Source organism: Dipodomys spectabilis, unplaced genomic scaffold (genome assembly GCF_019054845.1).
Source record: "Dipodomys spectabilis isolate Male_0828 unplaced genomic scaffold, ASM1905484v1 ptg000017l, whole genome shotgun sequence".
NCBI classification, from domain to species: Eukaryota; Metazoa; Chordata; class Mammalia; order Rodentia; family Heteromyidae; genus Dipodomys; species Dipodomys spectabilis.
In genome coordinates, this window is record NW_024870694.1 from 19,105,507 (window position 1) to 19,122,849 (window position 17,343).

At 40.2% G+C, this 17,343-nt stretch overlaps 1 protein-coding gene across 1 annotated transcript in view; it reads left to right on the plus strand.

The window, feature by feature from the left end:
* Positions 1-17,343, plus strand: part of Dgkg (diacylglycerol kinase gamma) — a 206,193-nt gene that overhangs the window by 23,286 nt on the left and 165,564 nt on the right. Inside the window, exon 2 of the mRNA XM_042667936.1 lies at positions 15,838-16,151. Coding sequence (XP_042523870.1) covers positions 16,085-16,151 — 67 coding nt within the window. The 5' untranslated portion in view covers positions 15,838-16,084. The remainder of the gene's footprint in view (positions 1-15,837; positions 16,152-17,343) is intronic.

Below are 17,343 nucleotides of genomic sequence, written 5' to 3' on the forward strand. Positions count from 1 at the left end.
AACATTTGTTGTGGATTTTGGTTCACAGCCATATGAGTAAAGGATGCTTCACTTGCCAGGCACTAGTGGCTCACGCCTGTAACCCTAGCTACTCAGGAAGCTGAGATCTGAGGATCGTGGTTCAAAGCCACCCCAGGCAGCAAAGTCCCTGAGACTCCTATCTCCAATAAACCACCAGAAAACCACAAGTGGCACTGTGGCTCAAGTGGTAAAGTGCTAGTCTTGAGCTGAAGAGCTGAGGGACCATACCCAGGCCCAGAGTTCAAGCCCCACAACTGACCAACATAAATAAATAAATAAATAAAGATGCTTCACTTATGGAAGTAAGGGTGTAGCTTGAGTAGTAGAGCACCAGCCTTGAACAAAAAAGCCAAGTAAGGGTGAAAAGATGCAAATCCCCTGGTGTATACACAAAAAGGATGTTTCATTTATCTTCTAATGTGCTTAGGTCTTTAGTTGCTTTTCCATCACACTTGAATACTGAAATTTATCCTAAATATATTGACAAAGTCATGTGGATTTGTATTTTTTTAAATAGTGCATTGATAGATTTGATACTGTTGACTCATCTTTGCTTTCCTGGAATGAGAATCTAGGCATTGGTCTTTTGATATTAGACAGGATTTTACTATTCTATGTGGAGATTTGCTTAATTTAATAAGTGAAGGTGGTCTTTAATTTGTTTTGTTTTGTATTTTCTTCATTCAGTTTTTGTAACCAGGAAATATGGCCACATAAAATAATGTAAGTTAACATAATTTTCTAGTTTGGTACATTTCATCTAAGAAGAGAATTATCTGTTCCTTGATAGTTACTTGAACTTGCCTTAACATTGTCTGGACCAGGGGCAAGTATCTCTTTGGATATTGATTCAGTCTTGTCCCCTTTTACTGGGCTAGTCTGGCTTTTCTATTTCTTTTCTTTGTTTGAGGAGGGGGTTTGAGTCATGGGGCTTGAACGAGGGTCCTATGCACTGTCCTTGAGCTATTTTGTTCAAGGCTAGCACTCTACCACTTTGAGTCACAGCTCCACTTCCAGTTTTCTGGTGGTTAATTGGAGATAAGAGTCTCACAGACTTTCTTACCCAGGCTAGCTCTGAACCTTGATCCTCCTATCTCAGTCTTCTGAGTAGCTAGGGTTACAGGGTGAGCCTCCAGCTCCCAGTTCTTCTTGTCAATTTTTAAAAATTTCTTTATTGCGATTAAGTGATTACATAAATTTCACAGTATTGTGGGATAGTGATACTAAGCTAAATTCACAACACATTTTAACCTCCACAAGGCAAATTGTCATGATCATGGTCTATAAAGTTTATGAACTCTACAAACTTTGACAATACAACTTCCAAGTTAGGTGATACGTACATTTCTTTCCTTTTGCTTAGTATCAGCTGTTCCTCCTCTCTCAGTCCCTCCTGCACTTTGCTGCCCTTGAATTGCTTAGTTTGTTTTCATCAACGTCCAGTGCAGCTGATGGGCCCCTCTGCTGTATTTTTCCCATTTCCCTCTGATTCTGTGCCCTCCTCCTAGCTTCCCGCAGATGTGCATATGTATATACCATATGTGGGGTCGAGAACATAGAGCCATCTAAAAATGATGTAACAAATTAAGAAGAGGTCCTTTGTTTCTTGAGTCTTGTTTACTTTGTCTATCTCGTTGCATTTGGAATTTAACATCCACATATCAGGGAGACCATGTGCCATTTGTCTCTCTAATCTTGGCTTATTTTGTTCAACATGATTTGTTCTAGTTCCATCTATTTCCCTGTGGATGCCATTATTTTGTTCTTTCTAATAGCTGTGTAATATTCCATTGTACATAAGTACCACAATTTATGGATCCATTCATCTATAGTGGGGGGTGTAGGTTGTTTCCATATCTTGGCTATTGTGAACAGTGCATCAGTGAACATGGAGGTGCAGGTGTCTTTATATCTAGTAGCTCAGGGTAGATGCATAGGAGTGGTATGGCTGGTTCGTAGGGAAGATCTATGTTTAGTTTTCTGAGTTACCTCCAGACTGCTTTCCAGAGTGATTGAATTAGTTTACATTCCCACCAGCAGTGCACTAGGGCTCCTATTTCTCTGCATCCCCACCAGCATTTGTTGTTGGCTGAATTTAGGATATAGACCATTGTGACTTGTGTAAGGTGGTTGAGTCACTTATGATAGTTTATATTTCCTCAAAATTTTTCCATTGCATTTAGGTTTTCAAATGTACCAAAATGTTGAATAAGGTATTCTCTCATTGATTACCAAAAGCTTTTATATTTTTTTGTGTAGAATTTAAATTTTATTCTTAAATCTCATACCCCATACATATATTTCTATTCCTTCTTTTTCTAATCCTCAATTATCAATTCTTAAAACAAAATCTTTTATATTTATAGTTATGGTTTCTGCTTTGTTCATAATGTTGCTACTATATGACACAAGGTAAAAGAAGCATTGCCCGTGGCAATATTCCAGAACACATGGCAGAAGATAGATATTGAGAAATACAAATATATTCATCATAAATTTAAATATTGTCATTTCAATAAAGACATTTCCCAGATGGGTCATGACTCCCCTTTCGGAAACCACAGGTGGACAGGGTTGGAACCTGGTGGGCATGAAGTAGGGGAGCAATTTAATTTCCCATGCAAACCAGTGAGGCTGCTGCAGTGTGTCCTGGAGCCCTTAATCCATTCTATGTTCAGTAGCTAGATGACTTTGTAGAGAGTAGAGTCAATAAGATTGAAGCTCTCTCCCAGCAATAATTCCATTTTCCTTCCAGAATGTTTGAATCAACTCTTTGCTCTTATCATGTCATTAATGCAATCCATCTTTGTTTTTATATTTGTTTAGGTTATAGTTCATTAGGTGGCAACAACAGGAAGATGCTACAGTACTTACTAAATTGTTGACAATTATTAATAGTAGCAGAAAAACTATGCAATGTGAAGGGCCTTCAATAGAGGTTAAATGCATTTTATTATGTGTATCTAAAAATTATTCCATAATGAACAATTCAAAGTCACTTGGACATGATAATAGTTCCATAACCTTAGATAAGTGACTTAATCTTTGTGCTTTAGTTTCCTTGGCTTTAAAATGAACACAGTAGCATGTCTTTCTCACATGGTATATATGTTCAGTTAACAAGATACAATAATTAATGCCAATTGTCACACAGTAAAGGTTAGCTATTACTTTATTTTTTTTTTTTGGGTCCGGTCGTGGGGCCTGAACTCTGGGCCTGGGCGCTATCCCTCAGCTCTTCAGCTCAAGGCTAGCACTCTACCACTTGAGCCACAGCGCCACTGGCTTTTTTCTTTTCTTTTTTCTTTTTTTTTGCTTATGTGGTGCTGAGGAATTGAGCCCAGGGCCTCATGCATGCAAGGCAAGCACTCTACCACTGAGCCACCTTCCCAGCCCTATTACTTTATTTTTGAAACTGGATTCTAGACACCTTTGGTGTACCCAAAGGTGGCCATCTAGAAATTTTGTCTGGGTTAGGAGAGAAGGGTTAGCTCCCTGGATACTGTTGTCCATGGTGCTGAATCATTATTACATGATTATCCATTACAATGTTGTGGTTAAAGAAAGAAGTACCTAACTATTCAGAGCATTCTACAAACGAAATCTTAGATTCCTGGAAGGGGCAGAAAATCCATTCTTAGAGAGTTTGCAACCTAAGGATGATATTAATAACCTTTCTGTGGCCAATGCAGATGTTAATAGGATTTGAGCTTTACATTTAGGCTGACTTGGAAGACTCAGTGATCTATAAGGAGTCTGGTCCTATGTACAGTGGTACAACAACACTTGCCTGGTAATAGTATTTTGAAGAGTACGTGTGTGTGGAACCAATAGACTCGATACATGATTGTTGTTGTTTGTGTTACTATAATTAAAATAAAGAGGAGGGAGAAAGGGAAAGGAGATTAGAAAGTAAGAAATAGAGAGGGAGAAGGGAAAATATAGGTGGTTCAGGAAGTGGAAAATGGCGATGGTCCAACTGACTACAAGTTCCTCCTGCCTCACATAACTCACTCAGTGTGGCTTCACATTCTGTTCCAAAATTGAATACTGCTTCTCTGATGTTGTTTTGCTGTGGTTATTTGTAAGCTATTGCGCATACATACAACACCCTACTACCACCACACCTCCTGGTGTTCTGAACCTGCTCATGTACCACACTCATGCTTTAAGACCAGAACTTGTGGCCTCTCTTCTGGGACAGTCCTGGTTCTAATGTGGAGATGAACAGCGGGCATTTTCTTGCATTCTTGGAAGGTTTTGTTTCTGCTTTTTGTCCATTCACTTTATGGAAAGAAATGCTTATTACTCATTCTTTGCCCTCCCTAGATGACATATTTGGCACCAAATGTCACAAGTATGAAAAATAGATGTAGATTGAAAGGAATAGAAAAATTCTGCAGGGAGTATAAGTCATAACATGAGAAAATTTGGAACATGGCAGAATGACAGGTTTCTGGCAATCTTGGAGCTCTGGCTTCTCTGTAATATTTTCCTGCCTTAGAAAAATGGGGATTGACATGAGTGATTGAGAATCTGTCTGCCTGAGGGGCCCTGAATGAGAAGGGATAGCTCCAGGTTCTCCAAGTTTCTCCTCCTCGACCTGCTCCTTATGTTAACAGCAAGCAGTGGTTACAACAAACCAGCATATTGCTGGGTCACCCTGAATTTCCATAGATATTGGGTGGGCTCCAAGAATTTCCTTTTATGACTTATTTCCAGATAATGTTATTGTTGCTGGTATGGGTACTAAACTTTAGGTACCACTGATACAAAGTATTATGACTTGCTATGACTCACAACTATTATGTAAATAAGCCTTGTAGCAATCTAATAAAGCATGTATTAATGGTATTATGCCCATTTAGAGATGGAGAACAAACTATATCACACCACATATTTGTGTGTAATAGAGTCAGGATCTGAATCTTGATCTCTATAACTCCAAGACCAGACTTGGGCTGGATGGATAGTTTGGCAGAAGTTTCCCCTGGCACTGAATATGAGTCTAGGGAAGATATTTCAGATTTTCTCTCATGATCCTTTCTTATTAGCCCCTCAATTGAAGTCCACAATCAGACCTTTCTGTTGCAGTCTATGTACAGCCTCTCTTTAACATCTCCACAGCAGCACCCTAGGAACAAGGGTGAGCGAACGTGCTTCCAGGTTTCACAAGATTTTATTGGTCTCCTGTCTGACCTCCAAATCTCTAGCACATTTTGTATTTTGTTCATTCTGTATTTATGTTCAATAAGTTTTTCTTTTCTCTGTACTTATAGTGGCCTTCTGGGGGCATGCGGTGATTTTTCCTTTAACTTTATTCCTGTTGGAGGATAAGTCTGGCTTATTGAGAGTATCAGCACTTACAAGGGTCAGGTTCTTAGTATTCAACACTAACTTACCCAGAGGTATTGTGATAGAGAAAAGATCATGGACCTTGGAACTAAAAGGACTTGACTTTAATACGAGTCCTATCACTTACTAGTGAATTTCTACAGCTATAGAAAAAAAATCCATAAAAATACCTTCTTGGACAGATGCTGTTGGCTCAAAATGGTATTCCTAGCTATTCAGGAGGCTGGTATCTGAAGATCTGTATTCAAAGCCTGCCCAGGAGGACAAATTCAAAAGACTCTGATCTCCAATTAATCAACAAAAAGCAGCAAGTTGCTCAAGTGATAGAGCACCAGCCTTGAGCAAAAAAAGAGTACTAGGCCCTGAGTTCAAGCCCCAGTAGTGGCACAAAAATAAATTACCTTCCTCACAGGGCTTGGTGCCTATTACAGATTAAGTGAATTAAGCAGCAAATGGGTTCTAGTCTACACAGGAGGTTGTTACTGTTATTGCTTGTTGTTACAATGATTTGTTGAGCAGATGAACAAATAGATTAATTAATGACTCATTCTCAGGCTATCCACACTCCTCAGACCAACACTATGTATGACAAAGGCAACCCCTGGAGTAGGGTTCTCACTTTTCCCCACAAGCCTAAAATCCTCTCGTAGGTACCAACAATCACTAGTGGCTGGACCCACCTCTGAGAAACTCAGTTCAGCCAGACATGCTTTGATTCTCCCCTTCATCCTGAGACCACAAATGAGGTACAAAATGCTCCTCACATGAATGTGTTTCCTGAGTTCTTATGTAGTTGCAAGGCTTTATTTTAATACTTAAAGATCATGTTGGTAATCTACTGAGTTATTAGAGACTACTCATATTTACTATTCATAAACTCAAATTAGCTTATGAGCAAGTTCCCCGAGGGCTCTAATTCAGTTATCTATGGAGTCAGGCAGGCTCTGAAAGCTGAAGGCATCATGAAACCCTACGGCCTAGGGGAAGGTCACACTATTATTGCAATGTCAGTCTTGTTTCGATTTGGTTGTGATTTTCAGCTACTGCCATACTTTCTTTGTAATTTAAAAAACTACAGCTTATTTAACTTCATCAACATCAGATGAGTCTGTAGAGGATATTTGGTTAACTCTACAGTCTACAGTGATAGACGTATATCAAAAGTATTTTTAGCCTATAATTTTCCCATTAGTAAAATTTTAAGACATGAACAAGTTGCATTTCAAGCATAGATCATGTACATCATGTTGCTAAACAAATATGTCTGTAAATACGCCCAAAGTGCCTATACAGTTGTGTAGGTTATCTCTGGCTGCATAACTAAGTACTCTAAAACTCAGTGGCTCAGCCATGGTTTTATTATTCTTCAAGATTGTGTGCACTGGAAATTCAGACAAGGCTCAGCAAGTATAAGTTATCTTTACTCCACAAGATGCTTACCAATTCTGTGCAATTCAAGTTTGCTTCTGTCTTGCATGTCAGGATGACTTCCACAAATGAGTGGTGACAGGAATGGTTTGAGTAGGGTCTCATAAATCTGGGACTTCAGCTCTCATCACCAGCTTAGGTGCTCAGTTTCTCCTCCATGGAATAGTAAGCCTCCCTCCATCCATGTGGTCCCTGGGTAGTCTGTCCAGCAAAGTGGATGAACTTCTTACAAGGCAGTTCGGTGTTCCCAAGAACATAATGAAAGCTGCCAGACTTTTGCAGACAGTGTTGCTTCTACTGCTTCAGTATGGCTAAAGGTAAATTACAGGCACATGGGAAAATGGACTAAAAAGATTCCAAAATATCAGGAATGGTGGAGGACCATTAATATAACTGGCAATGACAATAGTGACGATTCATTGATGAATTCAAGTAACATATTACTAATATGCTATCAATAAGTACTTACAGCACAATATCGTGTTAAGCATAATAAAGTGATTATAACTATCACATATAAATGTATATAATAAAGTGATTGGGAGAGTTATAGATTATAACTTTGATACCTGTAAGTTTATAGGACAGTATTTCAATATGAAAATGTGTATACCAATTCATATTTCTATACATAAATTCAGCCACTCACAAATACTATTATCAGCAACTCATGTCTTCTGTTCCTCTTTAACGCTTTATTATCAGTTCTTTATAAGGACATGCAGACCGATATGGTAGGAGCTTTATCCCAGGTAAGTGATCTCACTCAAAAAAAGAAAAAGATAAGTCGGGCGCCGGTGGCTCACTCCTGTAATCGTAGCTACTCAGGAAGCTGAGATTTGAGGATCACGGTTCAAAGCCAGCCCGAGCAGGAAAGTCCGTGAGACTCTTATCTCCAATAAACCACTGAGAAAACGAGAAGTGGCACAGTGGCTCAAGTGGTAGAGCACTAGCCTTGAGCTGAAGAGCTGAGGGACAGTGTTCAGGCCCAGAGTTCAAGCCCCCTGACAGACAGAAAAGAGAGAGAGAAAGAGAGAGAGAAAGAGAAAGAGAGAGAGAGAGCAAAAGAAAGAAAGAAAGAAAGAAAGAAAGAAAGAAAGAAAGAAAGAAAGAAAAGAAAGAAAAGAAAGAAAGAAAGAAAGAAAGAAAGAAAGAAAGAAAGAAAGAAAGAAAGAAAGAAAGAAAGAAAGAAAGAAAGAAAGAAAAAAGAGATCCACTTTCCCAGTGGCCAAGATGTTGCAGCTAGTGTTATGAAGTAGACAGGACATTGCTTCTGCCCTAAAGAAATTCAATCTTGTAGGGAAGCAAGTTACATACAGAGTGCTCAGTGTCATAATACAGGAAACTCCAAATTGTTATTGAGCACAAAGAAAATTTTCCCCAGCTCAGGCTAGGAAATTAAGAAGAAATTAGTGTAGGGGATACTTGAACTGAACTATGGACCATGTAGGAGACACAAGGTTGAAGAGGAATAGTAGGAACAAGAGCCAGAGAAAGGGCAGTTGTCAAGATGTGACTTGTCTCAAATCTAGCGGGAGAGAAAGCTCTTATCTTTTCTAGCTCCCAGTCAGTTTTCCCTTATAAAAATTGGACTCATTATGGCTTTGTTATAAATTTTCAGATGCACATAAATAAGTTCCCCCAATCTGATGTCATATTCATGAACTAATGTTTTTAGGAGAGTGAAGAGGTGTTTGTTCCTGGATAATTGGGTATGGCTGATTCATTCGAATGAATAGAGACCTGGGGTGCAATTCAATCCTCATTGAATTTGTCGTCTCCTTCTGACTCGTGATTTCCATGCTGACATCTGTATAGAACAAATAGAGTTTGATCCTGGATATGAAATTGCAGAGCTAGAAAAATGTGTTCGAAACCATTATTTCCACCCCCTCATTTTATAGACAAGGAAACTGAGGCACAGGGAGCTGAAGCAATTGCTCAGAGTGGCATAGCTTCAGTGACATAAAATACTCCTCTCCCATCCAAGTCAGACAATATCCAATCTGAGTTTTATTTAGAAAACCCTATTAAATTTTGTTCTGTCAGGAAAGATGCTCCGGGTGGTAATAAGAAGATTGTTTACATTGAAAAGAGCCTCTGAGAGGAGAGTGATTGGGCTGGTGCAGAAAGAGGAATGCTGACTGATGGGAGCCAGTACAGCCTGCTTGCTGTGGGTTAGCTATCATCTCCATTGAAGGGCAGAAGCAAGAGGTGGGCCTTCACGTGGGATCCATCTGGAGAGTTAAGCCGTGTTCAAGCCCCTAATTCTTCCTGATAGAAACAAAGAACAGTGTGGCCCCTTCCACTGTGAAGCGGAGCGCTGAGCGATGTTGGAAAACAGTGATAAAAATATTAGCCCAGTGCTAGTGGCTCATGTCTATAATCCATGCACTTAGGAGGCTGAGCACTGAGGATCAAGGTTCAAAGCCAGCCCAACAAGAAAAGTCGGAGAGGCTCTTTTCTCGAATTAACCAGCAAAAAGCCAGAAGTAGAGTTGTGGCTCAAGTGGTAGAGTACCAGCCTTGAGCAGAAAAAGCGTAGCAGCCTGAGTTCAAGGCCCAGTACTGGGTCTCTCTCTCTCTCGCTCTCTCTCTCTCTCGTCTCTCTCTCCCTCTCCCTCCCTCCCTCTCTCTCTCTCTCTCTTTCAAAATGTGAATATTTGCAAGTTATTACAACACACATTTTTGTTTCATTACCTTCCCTCAACAAGGGCACAGGCTCTTTCAGGAAGCTTCTAGACCTTTGTGTCTTTCAACTTCATAATTCCCTGCTTATTCCCCTCACATCAGCTTGGGCGGTGATTAGCTTTTTGGGTATCTGTCTCCTTCTTAGACTCATCAGCTACCACAACACAGACATATTGGAACACAGGTGGGATGTATTTGCTCAAAGAGATCCGAAAGGATACAGAAGTGTCCTTTTTATCCAGAACTAGTCAAATGGGTATTGGTTTATTGCAGGAAGTGGGGAAGGGACTTCCAGATACATTGAAGGCACCGCTTATTTAGTCCACTTCCTAGCTCAGGTTTATGAGGTCTTTCCATGTGCTGGGCATTTTACTCATGCTAGAAATAAACAGAAGGTTAATCAGGTAGAAAGTGGAACATATGGGGCAAGAACTAATTAAGGTGAGAGTGGGGAAGTGAGTTGTTACCATAGGTGAAGGAATTTCTAGAACTGTCTGAGGAGCCAAGGCAGGAAGCCAAAGGGTTTTAAGCAAGAAAGTGTCAGTGTCATTTGGTTCTAGGTGAGGAAGAATTTTATGAATAGATATGGAGCAATTTATAAGCTATATTGTTAATTGCAAAAACAATTTACAAGCCAGGGACTAGTGGCTCATACCTGATCTCAGGACGCGGAGATCTGAGGATCATCATTCAAATCCATGAAACGCTTATCTCCAGTTAACCAAGAAAAAACGCTTTCAGAGCAGAGGTGCTCAAATAATAGAGTACCAGCTCTAAACAAAAAAAGCCAAGCAAGAATGTGTGGCCTTCAGTTCACCCTTAATACCAGCACCAAAAAATGTACAAACAATAATCTATCAAGTGTGTGCTGCCTTTTTGTGTAAGAAAAAAAGGAGAAATAAGGCATTCATGTATCTACTCTTTGTGTAAGAATAAACCCAGGTGGGATAAATAGAAATGTTCAGACATAAAAGGGAAGGATGGGAACCAAACAAAAGGAATGGGAAAAGCCATGTTTGTCTGCATCCACTTTTTATATAGTTTAACTTTTGGGACTATACTGGAGAGAAATCCACAGCAACGGTGAAAACACCCTAACATGAAGAACAAGCGTGGAGTGTGGAAGGGGGATAGCTGACCTCAGCAGCTTTGGAGAAGAATATTTGGAGGAGGACATGTTGGCTAAAAACAAAAGAACGGTAAACAAATCATGAACTCTGTTTTCACATCAGTGTGGACCAGCAATTCTGAAAGTACACTCTGTGTATTTTAAGATTGAGCAAATAACTATATTGTAGCTAATGAAAACAAAAACTTTCGGAGAAGAGAACTGGAAAATATGGAACAAAGGAAAAGCTAAAATGGACACTGTGGTATTGGGTTAGATCTGGAGGTACAAGTGGAATACAGTGCCATAGACAGCTGGAAAGACAGACAGATGTGAGGTGTGTTTGTGTATACATGCTTAAATTTCCTAGCTCTGCCCTTGGTAGGACCTAGAAGCAATGACAAAGCTCCAGAGCCATGAGCATACCTAAAGTCCAAACTTTGCTTTCAAATATCACTCTCCCCTAAAAGGAATCAAGGCTCCGTGGGGAGAAGACTAATCTTAGAACCAGGGCTGACAAGGTCAGGACGAACCTGAAATATGTTGCATTGCCAAGAAATAAAGATGTGTCCAAAGAATGAAGGGAATATGTTTAAAAAACAAAACCAGCTGAACATCAGTGTTTTATACCCATAATTTACTCTGGAATTCAGTGTTACTCTGGAAGCTGAGATCTAGGGGACCATGGTTTGAAGCTTGATGGGCAGAAAAGTTTGTGAAACTTCATCTTCAAAATAACCAGCAAAATGCCAGGCCAGAGTCATAGCTCAAGTGGTAGAGCCCTAGTTAAGCAAGCAAGCCAAGCAAACACAGGACCCTGAATTGAAATCTCAGTACCAGCAAAATAAACAAATAATATTAAAAATTAATTTTACAAAAACCCTAAGAGCTGCCTCAAACAAGCTTTCCCTGTTCAAATCTGGGACAATTTGAGAACCCAGATAAAGATAGTACATTGCTACATTTTACATATATATATATATATATATATATATATATATATAGTACAATACTATAGCTCACTAAATAAACTATCCATGAATACTTAAAATGATACATCTTAATTTAGTGTCCATTTATATTTACCATTATTTACTATCTGCAAAAAGTTATTTACATCTACCTGTTACTATTCATATCATTCTAAATAGTACATATAAATAGTATTCACAGAATATATAGTATTCACAGTATTATCATAAATAAGTTATTTATGATAATATATGCAGCTATAAATCAAGATCAGAGAACAGAAGTGCTATGCAGTAGAATTCTAGATAGTAAATATAAAGGGAATGCTGCAGTTTTTAAATTGCATTTGCAGTGACAACCCAGGCAGGAATTGTCAGAGGATATGAAAATCAGTGGATGGAAGCTTGATGAGTCATACTCACTACAGCATTTAAGCATGACTATCTGCTTCCCTTACCTCTGGTGCAATTCCATGCAGATCACAACTCATTTTCATGAATGAATACTAAAGACCTAAAACACCTGGCACACATGTAGTATATACTTGGCAGATTTTTGTTTAATAACTTTTTTAATTTCCTTACAATGTAGTTAAAGAATGAAGTCTTTATGATATTGATTCTTGATAATTGTGGAGACTATTTCTTTACGGTCTAGCCAAAATTGACATTTGTAAATGTTCTATGACAGTATATATCTTAAAAGGTATTAGAACCCAGCACCAGTGGCTCATGCCTGTAATCCTATTCAGGAGGCTGAGCTCTGAGAATTGAAGTTCAAAGCTAGCCCACATAGACAGATCTGTGTGACTCTTATCTCCAAATAGCCAGCCAAATGCTGGGAGTGGTGGCATGGTTCAATTGGTACAGCACCACATGTGAACAGAAATATCTGAGTGTGGCCAAATGCCAGTGGCTCATGCCTGATGCCTTTAATCCTAGCTATTTGGGAAGCTGAGGTCTGAGGATCAAAGATCAAAACTGTCACAGACAGGAACATCGAGACACTTACCTCCAATTAACGACCAAAAAGCTGGAAGCAGAACCACGGCCCAAATGATAGAGTGCTAGCCTTAAGCAAAAAAAAATCTCAGGGACAGCACCCAGGTCCTAAGTTCAAGCCCCAGGACCAGAACAAAGGGAAGGCGAGGAAAGGAGGAGCTGGGAACTAGTGTTCCTCGCCTGTAATCCTGGCTATACAGAGGCTGAGATCGGAGGATTGTAGTTCAAAGCCCAGGCAGGAAAGTGCCTAAGACTTTTACCTCCACTTAACCATCAAAGTCCAGAAGTAGAGTTGTGGATCAACTAATAAAGCACCATCCTGGAATGAAAGGGTGGCAGCTAGGCCTTGAGTTCAAGTCCCAGCCCACACACAAAAAGAGCACTCTAAAATAATGATTAAAACTATAATAAATATATAAAGCATTGGCATAACAGGTTATTATCATTGCAAAGTATCATGTACTGTACATAATTATGTACAGTACAACTAGCAGTGCAATACCTTTGTTTAAACTCAGCACCTATACAAACACGAGTGATATGTTGAACCACAATACTACAAAAGCTAGACTATCATTAAATCACAGGAATTTTCCAGCTCCCTGTAATTTTATGAGACTATTGTTTCTGCAGTGTGTTATTAACCAAAATGTGGTTATATGGGCATGACTACACTTAATGCACATGTTTTATGAGGACTAAATTAGATAATATACATAAAGAATAAAGCATAGTGTCAAATGTGTGTCCATTAAATGATAGCAGCAGCAATGGTAATAACAGTTGTGATGTTGAATTCCTCTGTATGATGGAAAATACTTCGAAAGAACATTCTTTGCTTTTTGTCTGAATTGATCATCAGGGACAAGATCGTAAAAAGCTCTGTGGATCACGCAAAGATTATATCTCCTTCTGTAGGCTTCAGAAAGCATTGAAGAATTATATTGCCAGGAAAGATGTGATCTGGTTGGCAATTCGCAGAGCAGATTAAGAGGAAGAGAGCAAACCTTGAGGCACAGACACCAGCACAAAGCTGTTGAAAACAACTAGACAGAAATGGTTAGGGTTGAGTTCAGGAATGCGTTGGTATGACAGAGGGGGGAGAGCATCCTATGGACAGTCACACCTCTGGATTGATGCTTGGTTTTGGCAGGAGAAAAGGGGGTGGAGCTCAAGCTCAGCCTTCACACAGGGTATTGGCTTTTCTGGGATATGTACAGAGTAAAGGGAGGATCAGGTTGGGACTCCTGGAAAGTGCTGATTTGGAATACACAATGGTGTCGCAGTCACTCTGGGAGAAAATATGAATATTGAGATTTGGATCATGGGAGCAACTCAATGCTGGAAAGTTGTGGAAGCTGTGGAGGTGGGTGGGGTGCCTCAGGAAAGGACGGTAGGGTTAGAAGAGAGCTACAGAGAAGATTTTGGAAACATCAGTATTTAAAGATGGCAAAAAGGAGAGACTGAAAGAGATTAGGGAGAGGAAAACTCAGAAAGAAAATTGAGTCAGGCATCAGTAGCTCATGCTTGTAATTCTAGCTACTCAGGAAGCTGAGAGCTAAGGACCGAGGTCCAAAGCCAGCCTGGGCAAGAAAGTTGGTGAGATCCTTTTTTGCCAGTTAACCACCAAATAGTCAGAAGTGTAGCTATGGTTTAAATAGTTATAAGCAAAAGAAGCTAAAGAACAGTGCTTAAATCCCAAGTTCAAATACCAGTACTGGTACACATACTCAAAAAATATATATATATCTTGGTTTAAGGTAGAAGTTTTTCTGCCATGAAAAGGTCCACAGAGAGAGAGAGAAAAAAAGAGAGAGAAAGAGAGAATGGAGAAAGGAGGACTGAAAGGTACCTGTGGAAGTTGGAACTGGTGTTGTTAACAGTATTAGGAACCAGGAAGCAGACTTTAGTCTACTGGTGGACTGAGGACAGAGATTAGACTTGCAAGATCCTGAGCTGCCAGGACTTTACACCCTACCCAGAGACTCCCACTAACTGTCCTTCCTTTCAGAGCTAGAACCTCTCTATTCCTCCCATTTCTTTCATTTAACCCTCCAGGTCTGGGTCCAGAGCAGCGAAGTCTACACACTCATCCAGAAAACTCTGCATATAGACCTCCCACTGGGACCTCCACGCTGCATGTGCTCCAAGTTCCCTACACCTGCCTTATAGAGGGTCCCCTGGATGGATGCTTGATTACTAAAACTGGGCTTTTGTTTTAATAACGGACCATGTCTTTATTTCAACTCCTATTATGCCAAAGTGTTTTGGAGCTTTTCCTTAACCTCAAATTCAGAATAAGAAATAACATTTCTCTTTATGATCAATATACACATTGCATGTAGCATGAGAAAATTCTCATGAAGTAAAACTTTCTTATGGTAAATGTACCCTAATATTTTAAATTCTTTTTCATTCTATCCTATTCTGGTACAAGTTTTTCATCCTGACTCACTACATTGATTTTATTACCCACAAAAATGATTTGATGAAATGTATCATTTTAGAAGAGGATCAAAGGGAAAGTGTTTGAATCTATTGCCCTTCGTGTCTGCCTAGGTTCTCTGCCCTGAGGCTAACAGGCCTTTCTGCTAACCTCCTTTTAATGGCTCTGCTTCTGCCACTAGATGTTAGTCAGTTTAGAAATTATTTGAATTTCCAAAGTGGCCTACCAATGGAAGATGAGCAGCAATAAAGGTGCAATTTAGAAGTCACGCAAGCAGAGACGGCTTACCTTTCCAATTACCCCCATATAGGCTTCTGTTCCTATAATTACTAAGCATCTAACAGCCCAAGGCATTTTCATTATGTTCCCTTAGGGTAGCCCTAATACTGCTGTTTATCAGAGACATTTAAACTTTCCCAGAGTATGGAAGTATGGCCCACCAGCCAGGCACTGGTGACTCATGCCTATAATCCTAGCTCCAGGCTGAGACCTGGAAGATTGAGGTTTGAAAACAGTGAGGTCAGAAAAGTCTGAGACTCCATCTCCAGTTAACCAGCAAAAAGCAGGACTGGAGGTGTGACTCAAGTGATAGAGTACCATCCATGAGGTAGGAAGTGATGACCCACCTAATCTCAGGCCACTTTGCCACTGATCGTGCTGTTCTGGTCTCTATGTTCTTTACAAACCTCCCACAACTGAGCCCTCCCAGAACCACTGGGCCATGGTCCTCTGTAGGCCTTTCAGTTGAGAATATTTGGGGATTTTTTTTTTCATTCTAACATTCTCATTTAAAATGGTTTTTCTGCTTTCACACAGGGAGCGGCAGGATTTTGGAATTCACCTGAATTGCAGCAGGAATGTTGCCTGAGGAATAGCAGTAATCTTGTCTCAGCTGACAAAAAACGTGCCTGCTACTGACATAGACACTTGAGTACCGAAAAGCCTCCTGAACGCTTTATCCACTGCACATCTGAGATGAGCCAGGCCCTGAGCTGGGCCTCGGCTTCACCTTTCTGAACCAAACTCCATACTTGGCCTCAAAGCCCTCAGAGTCAGTTTGAAAATGAATGAAGAGCAATGGATCTCCCTCACTTCCGAAGAATTTGATCAGCTCCAGAAATACTCAGAATGTAAGTAGATGCTTTCACCAAAGCAAGATGGGATTCCTCTCGGCTAGAGAGCAGAGTGATAGAATCACTGCAGTGCCACAGGGAGCGACAGATTCTATTACCTTAAAAATGCAGAAATAATATCTTTAATATAAAGATAGAGTTACCTTTAGGCTCTATAAGTAATACATGCTCACTACAGAATGTAGATTGCACATGATAAAAGTGGAATAAGTTTAAGATTATCAGTAAACTTTATTAGCATTTGGAAACATAATTTGCTTTGCATGGTTGCTTCTGTGTGGTCCTGTGTTTCTGAGCCTGTATTTCCCACTTTGCATAATATGGTAAGTATTTTTTCAGTCAATTAAACCTCTTTATAGCATAATTTGGAAAGGCTGAGTGGTTAGTGTACTACTCTGACTTTTATACACTATTGGCATTTGGACTCAGAGCCTTATCTGAAAGACTGAACTCTACTCTGTGTGCGCATCTCTCTGCAGCTGCTCGGGAAAAGTCCAGGCTTTTACTTGGGCCCTTAGCTTCCCATTCATTGTGCCTGGGAACCATTTCAGTGCATTGGGTTACAGCAGAGCCAGAGATCGTACTCACATGCGGGCACCCAGCTGTGCCCCTCATACCCAACCCAATCCTGACTAAGCCTAGGAATCTGGCTATCTTTAGTCCTAATCTGTACAACCACTGTCTGCACATGCAGAGTGGCCATCATTTCTTGTGCCCTGGCACTATCATTCTTCGAACGCTTTGGCCTTGTAGGACCCACCTCCACCACGTTGTTCTAATCAACCCTCCCTTCCCATTAATTGCACTAGCGATTGCAAATCACTAGGCCTGTGACGTGCTGACCAGTCCTACTCAGCTCTTTGTCTCCCTTTGGCATCCCCTTCTATACCTGCGAGGCAAGTAGCTCTTGTCTATCCCTCTATTCTAAGAATCAGGGGACCCAGCCCAAGGGCTAGTGTTGATGCTTGCTCTCTGAACACTCCTGTACCTCCATCATCCGCTTCTGTACAAAGGTGGGCTACAAGTCTCACTCCATAGTCCCATTCAGCTTAACACCCTATGATTCTACATGCTCTCCAAAGTCAACACAGATATAGGTCTATCTCCTTCCCACAATCTGGAGCTCTCGCTCTCTTGTCTAACCTCCATGAGTTTGGAGAAGCTATAATATATTGAGTGGGAGCAAGGA